The sequence below is a fragment of the Gymnodraco acuticeps genome, unplaced genomic scaffold, assembly GCF_902827175.1.
Source record: "Gymnodraco acuticeps unplaced genomic scaffold, fGymAcu1.1, whole genome shotgun sequence".
NCBI lineage: Eukaryota > Metazoa > Chordata > Actinopteri > Perciformes > Bathydraconidae > Gymnodraco > Gymnodraco acuticeps.
The window spans coordinates 420,504-434,071 of record NW_022992205.1 but is presented as its reverse complement, the minus strand read 5'-3'; the positions used below and the strand labels follow the sequence as shown (position 1 = coordinate 434,071).

General features: G+C 39.9%; 1 protein-coding gene across 1 annotated transcript; it reads right to left on the bottom strand.

Annotated features, from left to right (window-relative positions):
- Nucleotides 1–221: 221 nt before the first annotated feature.
- trib3 (tribbles pseudokinase 3) lies at nt 222–6,554 on the bottom strand. The gene is made up of 4 exons (XM_034205632.1): nt 6,001–6,554; nt 2,499–2,777; nt 1,477–1,769; nt 222–1,322 (listed from the first exon to the last, which is right to left on the bottom strand). Exons 2-4 carry the CDS (start codon nt 2,775–2,777, stop codon nt 833–835), a joined length of 1,062 nt encoding a protein of 353 aa, XP_034061523.1. The 5' UTR covers nt 6,001–6,554; the 3' UTR covers nt 222–832.
- Between the last annotated feature and the right edge of the window lie 7,014 nt (nt 6,555–13,568).

Genomic DNA, 13,568 nt, shown 5'->3' with positions numbered 1-13,568 from the left:
ACAAACCCTGCTGCGTGCTCACTAGCGCTTTTCTCTGAGGATTTCTGTTTTTAGGAAGATTTGTATTTATTTTACATTGTTTCTGGGAATTTCTCTACTTTAGAAGTCGCTTGTTGAGGAAGGCACATGTGAGTCTGGTCAAGTAACCCAGGATTAGACTGTCTGTAATGTGTGTGTGCAGTGCACTCTTGTATGTCTATCTTTGTGAGGACCTACTTCAGTTTTTGAATGGTTGTAATATTTTGTCTGAAGGCTGTTTGAGGTTTTCAGTTTTTTTTTTTTACATTAGAGTAAATATCAGGTTAAGGTCCCCCAAGGGTTGGGGCTAATTAGCTTAATGGCAATAGACAAGTTATGGAATGAATTAACGATTAAGTAAATGTTCCTTCACTGTGGAATGTAATGGCTGGAGAAGAATGGCACTATCAGCATTTAGATTGGTTTCCCAATAATAATCCTTCCTTTTTAATTATGCAATACTGTCTGTTTCTTGGTACGAGTTCTTGTGTAAATGAATACTTAGTTTACCACAGAAAAGGACATGCTTCAACCATTGCGACACCAAAACCATAAGAGGATGGGGTTTGGATGTTCCCCTGTATGTATCAGCAGTTACGGATTTGGGTGGAACAACCAAAGCCAAATAAAAAAAACACGAAGCAATGTGTTTTGGATTTTTACCGAGTGGTCTGAAGAACTTGCTAAATTAGAAGCTAGCTGTTGGCTTTCTTTATGGCATCGATGCAAACAATAATACTTCTTTAAAACTCTAGGGGTGGGGTGAATTACATTGATTTGGGTCCTCACAAGTATAGAAGTACAATTGTGTGTCTTAGTGTTTTTCAGTCCATGTTGGAACCAACTGGTCATCGTCCTCTTGTTTAGTCTGTGGTGTTTTGTGCGAGCTGTGATGAGTCTTTTGTGTTTTGTGATGTTGCGTGTGGGGATTGTTCAGCCACGGGTGCATCAGCAGCTCCGACGCCGTCAGTCTCTCTGCGGGTGACTTCCTCAGCATGCAGCCAATCAGACACTTGGCTCGTGGCGAAAGCCAATCAGGCAGGCTGAAGGCCCCGCGGCGGATCTTAGTGAACAGCGCGGCAGGTTGCGTGTCCTGAAACGGGTATCGTCCAATCAGCATGGTGTACAGAGACACGCCCAGGCTCCAGATGTCTGCGGCGCGGCCCGAGTAAGACCTGCGCCCATTGGTCAGTAGCTCGGGGCTGACGTAGGCGGGGCAGCCGTGTCTGTCCGTCAGAGAGTCGTCGTCACGGTTCCCGTGCAGGAGGACGCAGTCGTCGAGGCCGAGCAGAGCAACACGTGTCCTGCAGAAAGAAAACCAAACATTTCATTTATACGTCATCAGTAGATATATTACACACATTTATGGTTGTATCCATTTAACACTGATACCATTTATGATATTGCTGCTACTAATAATACTGCTGATGTTAGCAGTGTCATTATTTTCAGTCTCACCTGTATTTGTCGGTGAAGACGAACCTGCGGAGCTTCAGGTCTCTCAGGACGACGCCGTGCTGGTGACAGTGCGTCACGGCGTTCAGCATCTGAGTGAACAGATGCCCCGCCTCCTCTTCGCCGACAAGTTTCCTGCTTCGCACATACGCGTGCATGTCACCGTGGTGAGTGGGAAGGAAGACGTACACGCTGTCCTGGCCAATCACTACGTCCTGCAGGCTGCAGATGTTGTCATGGTCACCGATGCGGGAGTAAGCAGCCAACCGCTCCTGGTAACCACGCAGAGGAATCACCTGTAACCATGACATTCAGGTTAGATAACACGGTTAAAGTTAGAAACTTCATTGTGGCATGGGCAGGTGTTTTTACAATATCATGAGTATTTTCAACAGTACTTATTACACGTACAATATTACTAGCAGAATCAGCATTATTTCCAAAGCGTTTTTCAATAACAATTTTTTGCAGGTATAACCATAAAAGTGTTTCCAAAACTATTGGTATTTATTTGTAGCAATATCAGTAGTTTTATAAGCAATATCAAGAATTTCCAGAAGCATTTTGTAATATTTTAGCAGGATTAACAGTTGGCAGTATCTGTAGTATTTTCAGAAATATTGGCACAAGTAGTACTTGTATATTCAAATGATCAAGTAAGTTAAAAGTATTTGCCATATTTTGTAGTATTTTCAGCAGTTTTAGCTTTATTTTTGGCAGTATATAATGTAGCCTTTTTATACAAGCACAATCGTATTTTTGCAGTATAAACAATATAAGTATTTTTTTTAACATTTAGCTTTAAGTAACTACTATTTTTACCACTTTAAACCGTATTCATGCATAGATATAAACAGTATCAATCATATTTTTTCAGTACGAGTTATGTTTAATGTAGTATCACAATTCCTTTCAGAAGTATAAGCTATACTTTTGGAAGAATCTATAGCATTAGCACCAGTATGTGTCACAGTATAAGCAGTATTTGTAGTACTTGTTCCAGTATCAGTGACATATAGCTGTACCTGGCAGGTGTATTGCTGTTTTGTGTGTGCGTGCTCGGCCCTGTAAGTCTTCTCCCCCTCGCAGCGTTTAAACAGGATGTAGGATCCCACTCTGGAAGGCGATTGGCTCTGGTCGGGCTTGGGGGAGGGGCGTATGGGCCTGAGGCACTGCGAGAGTCCGGTGGCCGGAGGGGTCGGATCCAGGCGAGCTGCTTTCCATTTGGGTGAATTGTCCTGGGGCTCGTCCAACAGTCTCTTCAGACAGCGCTGAGAACTGGCTGCAGTCACGGCCATGCTCATCTGTGATTGGAGGAGACAAAATACATCAGGTTAATTACAACTTGCATCTTTTGATATAACTGTGGCTGAAGAGGAGGCGTTTTAAAACAATATTATATAAGTGAAAATGAAAATGTAAGGTATGGTAAGGCTTTGGGTTGGATTAATTAATGGGTTTGGGTAATTGAAACACATAATAAATAAAAAAACGCATTATAAATCTATAGTAATAACACATGGGATTTGTACAGCGCTTTTCCTGATGCTCAAAGACGCTTTACATGAAATCAGAACAGAAACGATACAAAGAAAACAAAAAACATCAACAATGTGCAAAACCTGTATCGCAGTCGCATTAAAAATAAAATAAATGATTTGTATAGCTGCTTCAGTCTGAAGATTTCAGTGACGGTTCACAATGTAAAGCTCAGGTGTGTTTTAGGTATGATCTTGTAATATATACCTAAACAGCAAACAAAATCAAGCATCATAAAAAAACAAAAACACCTTAGTAAGAATAAAATAATGTTTACAATGAGATATAAAATAATTAAACAATATAATTGATAATGAGACAGACGCAGCAAGTAACTAATTAAAAAAAAGCACTGAACATAAGTTCTGAACAGTTTAAATATGAGAAATGAAATTACGAACGTGTGGTATATACAGTCTATGGGTAATAGTTGGTCGTATTTCAACAATTGTTCTAGAAGAAACTGGAACTTTTTCTCCATGCACTACTTAGCCCCCTCTGCTGGTCACATCAGTGCTGAGCCTCCCTCACAAACCCCCCACCGGTACATCTCTACCCACAGTAAAAAGAGTTGTATTAGATGATATTAAATCACATGTCAGTGTGTTGCGAGTCTCTGCTGCTCTCATGTTACACAGCTAACGTGTCTATAGGCTTCATGATGAAACTTCCTGTAAGCTGACAGACGCTTCAGCTTTCAGATCATTGCATCAGAGCACAACAGTTTAAACACACTTTAAATACAGTCAACACCTACCACACACACACACACATTGAGTGTTTTGATATAGTTAGTCAGAGCCTTTGGTCGCCGTGGTGATGCTGTGTTGTAGCCTGCTGTTGGCCAACGCTGTTTTCACTCTGGTGAAACACTCTGAGTCACAGCATCACTGTAGCAACGTCATACTGACACACGCATGCACCGAAACACATACAGTGAATCTCTGCTTTGTGATGTCTAATCTAGTCAGCTGCTGTTTCACAATCAAAAATCTGACTGTTAATAATAAACACAGAAAAAAGCTAGATTTGACTATAAACGCAGCTGACTGAGAAATCTGTATTTCTGAATATTGTGAAGCACGTTTCTCAGATTTAATCTACATATTCTGAGACAAATCAGCATCCATTGCGGTAGTAAGAGAAACCCTTTGTGAGTTCAACAAAGTTTAACAATTACTTTATTCAAAAACTACAAACAACTGCACAGCTCAAACAACTACAAAACTACACGTCCAATAAAAAATGTGCAGCGCCGGTGCTTGAGCCATTTGTACAATTCACAATGCTCTCGGCTAATGTAGTTTATTTTAATAACAAGATGTATCCTTTACTGTCTGATTCTTAAAAAACACATTTAGACCGTTTACTCTATAGCTACAAGCATCTGATGAATTAGTCAAAATAATCACCAAGGATTTTGATAACCAATAAAAACGTTTCATGTGAAAATGACATTAAATGCTGTGGTCAGCCTTTCAAATATGTATGTTCCTTTTTCTGTTTCAATTCATATTTGACACTGACAAAACAAGACATCTAAAGACTTCACCTTGAACTTTAAAAAATTGACTTTTTAATAGACGAAACAACCAAGAAATTAATTGGCGGATACATTTATCACTAAATAAAGTGTTTTTTTCAGGCATAGTTCACCCCCTCTGTCAGGCTATTATTTAAGTATCTGAGCGCAACACTTTCATTTGCCCGTAGACTCACCTTTGATGTGAATCCTATGGGTTACACCTAAGGTCTTAACTTATGGGAGATTGCGTTCATTAAAGGCAGCTAAAATGATATATAAAGTATAAAGTGTCCTTATGTAGATGAATGGAGTTAACAGGGAGATGGTGGGGTTTTCTTACTCTGGAATAGAACCTGGCAGCTAAGTTTTCACGTTGGCTCCTTACTTGAACGTACTGAACTCTACTGGTATGTATTTTATTTATTTGTTTATTTTATTTGGAATTGAAAAGTTGTACTCTTATCTTGTCTCCATCTCAACATAGACATTCTGACATCTACTCTCAGTCCCACGTCCTGTTTGGTCTCAGAAGGAAATCTGCTCACTAACATCTCTTCAAACTCATCTTACAATTACAAGGGCTCACATTTTTTGGTCCTAATCCGTCAATTAGCTATCTTTTGTATCTGATTCGAAATAACTTTAATACAATTGTTTTCAACATGGTTTAAAAGTCCCAAAAGCAAAACAGCTACTGAGCTCACAACAACAAACCCATCTCCATGAGAAGTGATGCAACAATTCATAAACTCTGCTCTGTCAGAGGTGTAACACGTATGTTTACTCAAGGACTGCATGTTCAGGTATTTCTACTGTAGTGCATGTTCTGCTACCGTGTACACCTTGACCATTCACATTATAACCTACTGCATTCAACTGGCAAATAAAGATTTAATAAACATACTGAACTCATAAGATTATAAGTGCTAGGAAAAAGGAGAAAATCATATATCCAAAATAGTTTTGAACAAATAGATATTAATATTGCAAAGATTGGAGCTTTCACTAATACTTACACAATGACATTTTTGATAAAGAACCATCCGCAATGTGGATATAATGGCTGAGTGTGTAAAAAGTATAAAAGAAGACATCACTTTACTGTAATGCATCTTAAATAGCTGAGCCCCATTAGATATAATCATTTTTATAGATCAAACAACAACAAAAAGTGAATTAAAAAGTGTGTGCGCTCCATCTCCACCAGGTACACTATAAAAGGTCAAAGGAATCGATAATACTGTATTAGTTACTCGGATATAGATAATTCTGCACAATGAGTAGCCTACCTTAGTACATTTGGCTGATGTAATGTGACTTGAATCAACGACATACACTTGATGTCATATGTTTACATTCTGCTGACAGTTTGATCCAAAGCGATTTACAATAAGTGGTAGGCTTATAACCACTGTGTGTACTTTTACTTTCACTTAAGTAAATGATCTCTTTCTATATCTTACCTTGTTCTTTAAAGAGAGGGGCTGCAGGTAAACAGGAAGCCAGGTGAGTCGCAGCAGCAGTCTGTCTATGGAGCAGAGGTTGTTGAAGACATCAAAACTAAAATGTTTCCCTCTGAGTTTGAACCGGTGCAGTAGAGTGGACTGTCCGGTGGTGACGTCTTTGTCTCGGTATTATTATTATTGTTTCCGGTGGTGACGTTTCGTCAGTCAGCTGTTGGTTGAGTTTCTTTTTCGGTCTGAATTAAATTAATAAACTTAAGGTGACAAAAAGGGAAGCTGCAAAAAAACAACCGAACTGTTTTTGATGAGACTACGAATGAAACTATTTTGTTTATGTATATATCTGGAGCTGAAGCGAACAAAGCCGAGCCAACCCGAGTCCTTCCGTCCGTCTTTGGGAGTTTAAATTACAGTTATGTCCGTGTGTTGCTCCGTTTTATATCCAGTGTGGACCTCCGGGACTCTGGTCGGCTCTGACCCTGTTCTCCAGAACTTTTAGCCGGACTGAGGACTTGCTCGATCACCGGGTGTGTTTGCTTCATCCAGCGGGGGGCGGAGCCTCGATGGTGCAATACTGAGCGGATCAGTCGTCAGAAAACCGACACGAGACTCCGCACGAGCTGTTTCGATATGTTTCTATACGTAACGATAGCCTCCGGCTCCGGTGGAGGAAGTAGTCTGATGTCTCGATTAAGAAAAAGTAGCAATGCTACATTACTAACGTGTAAAAGTAATTAATTCAATGTTCCACTTAAGTAAAAGTATTATAATTATAACGCTATGTATTAACCAAACTTGAAGTACCAAAAGTGAAAGTATTTCAGAATCATGTTCATTAATGTATTGTATTATAAGTTCTTACATATGCATTTAATGTGTTTATCATTTACATTTTTCAGATAGAAAATATGTTTTTATTATTATTACTTTATTACTTTATTATTATTACCACTGGCTAGCTTAACCTTTAATATCATGATTTATGTAAAATAAATATAGTGGAGTAAAAGTAGCATAATGTGAAAATACTCCAGTAAAGTACCTCCAATTGTACTTAAGAGTAAGTGCACTTGGTTACATTCACTGAGTAAAAGTAGTAACACACACTGTTTAAATACTCATTTACACATAACAACAAAAGACAATTAAAGACCTGCATCCAAAATCCCACCTAGTTAAAACCATTATTATTTTCAAACAGCTGATGATTTTATATACAGAAGATTACGCCATTTAAAAAACGGACACACTGGGCAAGTTTAAAAGACATATCACAAACGTTTACGGTGTGCCTTCAAAAATTAATTATTGCGTAAACATTTATTTTTGCACTTTGAATTGTGTGTAAAAATAAAGTTTGCTTGACTTTTTCATTTATTACCCAGAATCTCCAGTTATACTATTAAGTAATAGAAACCTCAAAGATGTTTTCCTCTGACAGTAACTACAGTACAGTGAGTTTTTTTTAATATCTGCAGTATGTGTTTTGCATTGTGCAGAAGTGTGCAAAAAAGTAATGTGCAAAGGACAGTAATTGACAGATCCCAGTCTTGTTTGATTGCAAAACCTGACTGTGGACCTGCAGAACTGCAGCCACCTGCTGACCTTTGACCCTAATCTGTCCGCAGTCTGCTGCTGGAGGCTCAACACAGTGTGATCTGCATCCACGTCTGGCACATTCTTTAAATATAGGCTGTTTGCACGCTTCACCATTCTCTGAAGTCTGTCTCCTCTCACCTGCCTCCCTGGCATAGATGAAGTTATATTAGCTGTGTCATAAGAATTGGATACTATAACTTAAATATAATAATTGTATTTATTTGATTAATTTGATTTTTTAAATCAATCAAAGAAATGCAAAAGCTGGCACACATTTTTATCACCCCTTCAATATAGCCCCCAAATAAATAATTGAAGTGAGAACTGTTGATACATGGTCCTAATATCATTTTAAAACACGTCTCTCAGGTCCTTAAAATACTTACATTTTTGTACATTTCAGGTAGAAAATTAAGGCCTAAACGTTTTTTGACACTAGGCATGGGCCATTGAAAGTGCCTATGTGTATATATTTTGAAGAAAAAATATTATTTTGCTCAAACTTTCAAGCCTTTCTCTTTTTAAACGGTCTTTGTCTCAAACTATTTCATGTTGGTTTCCCATGATTTTGATTCAGGGTGACCTTGTAAAGTATTTATATTTTGTGCTTGAGAAGGTGTGGGAACCCTGTTAATATATGATGATATTATATGTTAATAAATAAATATATTTATAAAACGGACAAGTCAAATCAAGCAATCTGATTGGTTCTTAGCCATGATATACTGAGCGTATACCACGGGTAGAATTGTAGTTACTTTTCACAACAAGTCAGTATCCTACGGAGCCCCTTAGTGGACATGGAGAAGAACAAAAAAAAAAAAAAAATGTTTTGCAAGATATCGCAAAACCTTTGCGAGATCTCGCAATACTTTTGCGAGATCTCGCAATACTTTTCATTTAGTACTTCTTGGTCAGTTCGGCTGCTACGGCAACACAGAAACCACAACAATGGAGTGGTTCATCGATTTTACTTTGAGCTTGGCCTTAAATATACATATATAACATCAGTGCTTGGCAATAGGCACGGGTTTCACACATAGACTGTATATAAAGGGTTTCAGATAAGTGAAGACAGCTCAAGAGAACACTCAGAGCGAGGGGACATTCACGTCCCTCTGAGCTGAGTTATTGACAGATTCGAATTTCGCGGATCAATAACTCATGAACATAACGTTGTAAAAATACAAACAACATGACTTTACAATCATAGCAAGGTAGACAACAAGCTACAGAGTCGTTTTGATCAGAACAGTTCGATACGCGCCGTCATCCGAGCTAAACATCAAGAATTGGTCACAATCTGCAGCTGGAGGAGGGAGAGGAGTGCTTAGTCTACAAACTGCAACGGGGTTTTGCGAGATCTCGCAAAAGTATTGCGAGATCTCGCAAAGGTTTTGCGAGATCTCGCAAAACATTTTTATTTTTATTTTTCAAATAATTTATTTTTTCTTCTCCATGTCCCCTAGGGGGCTCCGTAGTATCCCTCCGCGTCTGAGAAAAACTGTATACAGTTGGGCTGAAAAGCAAACTGCCTAGGGCTTCGCGTCGGGCCGAACCACGCCCCTTAGCTGTGATATAATGAGCATATACCACGGCCTGTCGTGAGCTATTGCTTAAATATATTAAGGCTGTCAAATGAGTGCTTTAATTTCCAAAGAAGCTTTTCAACATGATGGAAGCAGATGAGAAAATGTTACTTGGCCCAGTGAACATTTACATTTAAAAAACGCCCGGATGGAACACTTCACTTCTGTCCCTTGTGAGCAGAGATGGGGTCGTTACTAAAAAAAGTAATATATTACATATGACATATTACTTTAAAAAAAAAAAAAGTCATATATTACACTACTTCGTTACTCTCTACATAAAGTAACTCGTTACTTTACTCGTTACTTTACTCGTTGCTTTACTCGCAGGGGCCGGCCCGCCCATCCCTACAGGCAGATCACGCAGACTGCGGCGCACCTACAGTGTGCGCGCCACAGTGTTGCCTCTGCGAGACTCCACTTGCACCCCCAATTACTATTGCATTAAGGAAGACATAACACAAGTCTTTCTTTTTATATGCTCTAAAATAGGCTACCAGCCTACCACAACAAACTAACAGTCTGTGAAACGTCAAGACACTAATTAATGAAACCAGTTCAAGACGCATTATTCTTATCATTCTTTATGAGCGCAGTAACGGTAAGGTATCTAATTACTTATGTATTTAGTATTCCATAACTTAGTAACAGAGATGGTCAAACTAAAGTGGTAGAGACAGAATTCCTACAATGAAGCAGGACATTGAACTGTTCACCCGTGAGAGGGCGATCAACAAAAGAGAGCGAGCGGCCCCGTTGAGGGAGTTTACAGATGAAAAGACTCATCCATGTTTATGCAGCACTGCACGTGGAGATGTGGTCTCGCAAGTCGCGCAGATTACATAGGCCTACATGTATATAAACCTGCGGCGGAAACCCCTCTAGTCTGTCAGTGAGTGTGATTATTTTATAGAAGTAACGCGTGCCGGGGCAATGTTAGTAACTGTAGAGTGATTACTAAATTGTAACGCGTTACACCCTACTCTGCTTGTGAGATACGTTTCTCACTTGCAGGTAACGTAGTGCAAGATAAGAGAACAGAACGTGCGGAAGCTAGTTTGTCTGGCTGAGGGAGAAGTGAGAGGCATTGTGAGGCTGATGGGTCCATTGAGTTACACTACATGTTCATAAATGAAACTGTTATGGCCATTGTTGCCACTGACACTTTTGCTTGGTTTTGTTAATTGTGTCATACAACATATTGTTTATTGTGTTGCCTAAGATAATTTGCCATACAAGATATTGGAGAAATAGTATTGAAATTAAAGACATGTTGACCTATACGTTTATAATGCCTACTCATTGATTCACTCATCTTCCAAAACCCATTTGAATATTTTGAAATGCTTCTCACGGCAAATATTGCTATATGGGATTAATTTTGATTAATTAATCACAAAGCATGTCATTAATTATATTATTTAATAATTTAAAAACTTTACAGCCTTTATATATATATATATATATATACTACAAGATATACTGTGCATATATTCATACATGATCTGTAGGTAACAGACAAGGCCCATTGGGTACATTTTAATGAATGAGTTCTAAAGAGGAGAGGCCCTCATATGAAACTTTTTAAGGGATCTGCAATGTTTTTAAAATATAATTAAAATATCTTAAAGGTCCCATGTCATGCTTTTCCGGTTATTGCCCGTCCCCTTGTGTGTTATGAAGGTTTTTCTGCATGTAAACGGTCTGCAAAGTCACAAACCCTCAAAGTACACCCTGTAGCGAGTAAAACTCTAACACAGAAAATACCTGTCTGTGCTGCCCCAGAACGCCTCGTTGGAGATTTCTCTTTTTCCATTGTTTTCTTCCTGGGTACTGTGACGTGCCCATACCCAAATAGACCAATCCATGGAGCCGTTACGTTACGTCCGCGGAGCCGTTAGGTTAAGTCGGTGGATTGGTCCCAATGGACTTCCACACACACTCAATCTTTCTCAGCTGCAGCTCCGCCGATTTCTCCTCCCTGAGACGGCGGGATGCGGCGAGGCTGTGAGTCGGTGTGTGAGCACACACACAAACTCCCAGGCTGTGTGTGTGTGTGTGTGTGTGTGTGTGTGTGTGTGTGTGTGTGTGTGTGTGTGTGTGTGTGTGTGTGTGTGTGTGTGTGTGTGTGTGTGTGTGTGTGTGTGTGTGTGTGTGTGTGTGTGTGTGTGTGTGTGTTGTGTGTGTGTGTGTGTGTGTGTGTGTGTGTGTGTGTGTGTGTGTGTGTGTGTGTGTGTGTGTGTGTGTGTGTGTGTGTGTGTGTGTGTGTGTGTGTGTGTGTGTGTGTGTGTGTGTGTGTGTGTGTGTGTGTGTGTGTGTAGGCTGGGTTTCACTGTGTCTCGCAGACGGCCACTGGGCTCATAGGGAGGGGGGGAGCAGGAGCTCCAACAAGGCGTGTAGGACAGAGAGTGAATAATACACATACTATACAGAGATGCTGTATGAGAAACCAATGTGAGTTTGGAACATTGCACAATATAAATATATTCTAGAAGACCTCAACTATGGAACTATGATCAGTAGAAATGGCCATGACATGGGACCTTTAAATGGGTCTTTAACAGTTATTTATAGTACTTACACATGGCAAGTTGGATTTTATGGAGTTATGACACTTACTGATTATTTTCTGACATTTATTATCACGATTTCATTAAAAAATCTGAAATTGAAACCTGTCCCAACAAGGTCTGTGGTCCCTTCAACTTGTTATGAATCCATAGATATCAAATACTTTATGCTTCTTGTGAGTTATATATTAGTCCTATCATGCTATATTTGGTCAGATGGGACCATTATTTCTTCCTAAAATATTCTGAAATATAAAGAAAAACATTCATATGTGCCCAAAAGCTAACCATAGCATTATGAGAAAAACTTGCTTTTTAGCTGAACAGTTATACTGATTTTGAAAAGGCGCACACATCATTTCAGCAGCGGGCTAAAATGCAGTACTTAAGTAAATGTACTTAGTTACTTTCTATGCCTGCAAACGTACATGTAATTGACAGGAAGTATCCTTCCACCACACACAAACAACCTGCTAGCAACTGGAGTCATTTCAAACAGGAACACTACTGTGTACTTGTTACAGTGTAGTTCCGTGTCAGTTCACAGAGGAGGAAAGATCAGAGACTGACTGTTCACATGTTAACAACACGTGCAGCATGTGGATTAATCCCAGCAGGAAGCGGTGACAGAAGCCTGCTGCTCCACAGGAAGTAACGTCTTATCTTAATTATGTAGATTTCCTCTGTGACCTGTGACCCGTGTGTGTGTGTGTGTGGGTGTGTGTGTGTGGGTGTGTGTGTGTGTGGGTGGGTGTAGTCAGCTTTGCTTTCATCGGAAAGATTCCAAGCGACAGGTAAAAAAACCCTGACTGACCTTCTTACACACGCACACATACACTACACACAGGCACACACACGCAGACTCACACACATACACACACAGCAGGTTATCTCCACATGGTTAGTGTGTTTTTATGCCACATGATGAAATATTGAAGAAACAGAGGAGGAACACTGTGTGTTTGTGCGTGTGTGTTAAACTTTACTGTCTCTTTCATAACCGACGTGATGAAATCAGAGGCCAAGTGTCTGACTCAACTACGGCCCGCCACGAGAACACACACACGCACACACATTGTTTCTTCTCTCTGTCCTTGGTGTCTGGACTATCACCTGTAGTGTGACACCTGTGCTGCTGTGATACTTAGGATTTGATCTCTACCTGAATCAGGCGTGTGTGTGTGTTAACTTTAAATCCTCTTTGTGTGTGTAGTGAGACCAGCTGTCTGGTCCCTCTGCTTCTCTCTCTCTGTATTTTGCTTCAGGGCATCTTGAAAGTGGTTGAACTGTGAGACATGTAAATGAAATATCTTCAAGTGTATCGATCGTCGGCACTTGGTGGTCTCTGCTAAATGTAGCCTAAAACCGCTTACGGTCTTTAGAGATTTTTTGGGGGGTATTTTCACCTTTTTAAATTGACATTTAAGATCTAAGAGGGAGGATTACATGACATGCAACCAAGAAACCTGGTGTAAGGGAAACTTCTGTGTAACAATGCAGTGGGAGTCACCGACTCAGGAAAGAGACACGGGAAGAGCAGGAGCTTTGATGTCAAACACTGATGGTTTATTTGGAGCTTCGGCCGGAGGATTCCCATCACAAGTCCAAGAGCCAGAGGTTCTGACTTCACGGTAGAGTTGCCACGTCAAATCTGGAGCGCCTCTCTCTCGTTAGCCCATTTAACTGGTTTCGCAGAGAGTAAACAACATATTTGAGAAGATAGCCTAAACAGTTGGGAACACTGAGTTACTTGCGTCTGACTGGCCTCGAAGATTCCACACCTTGGAGTCCACAAACACAGAGAAGGAAG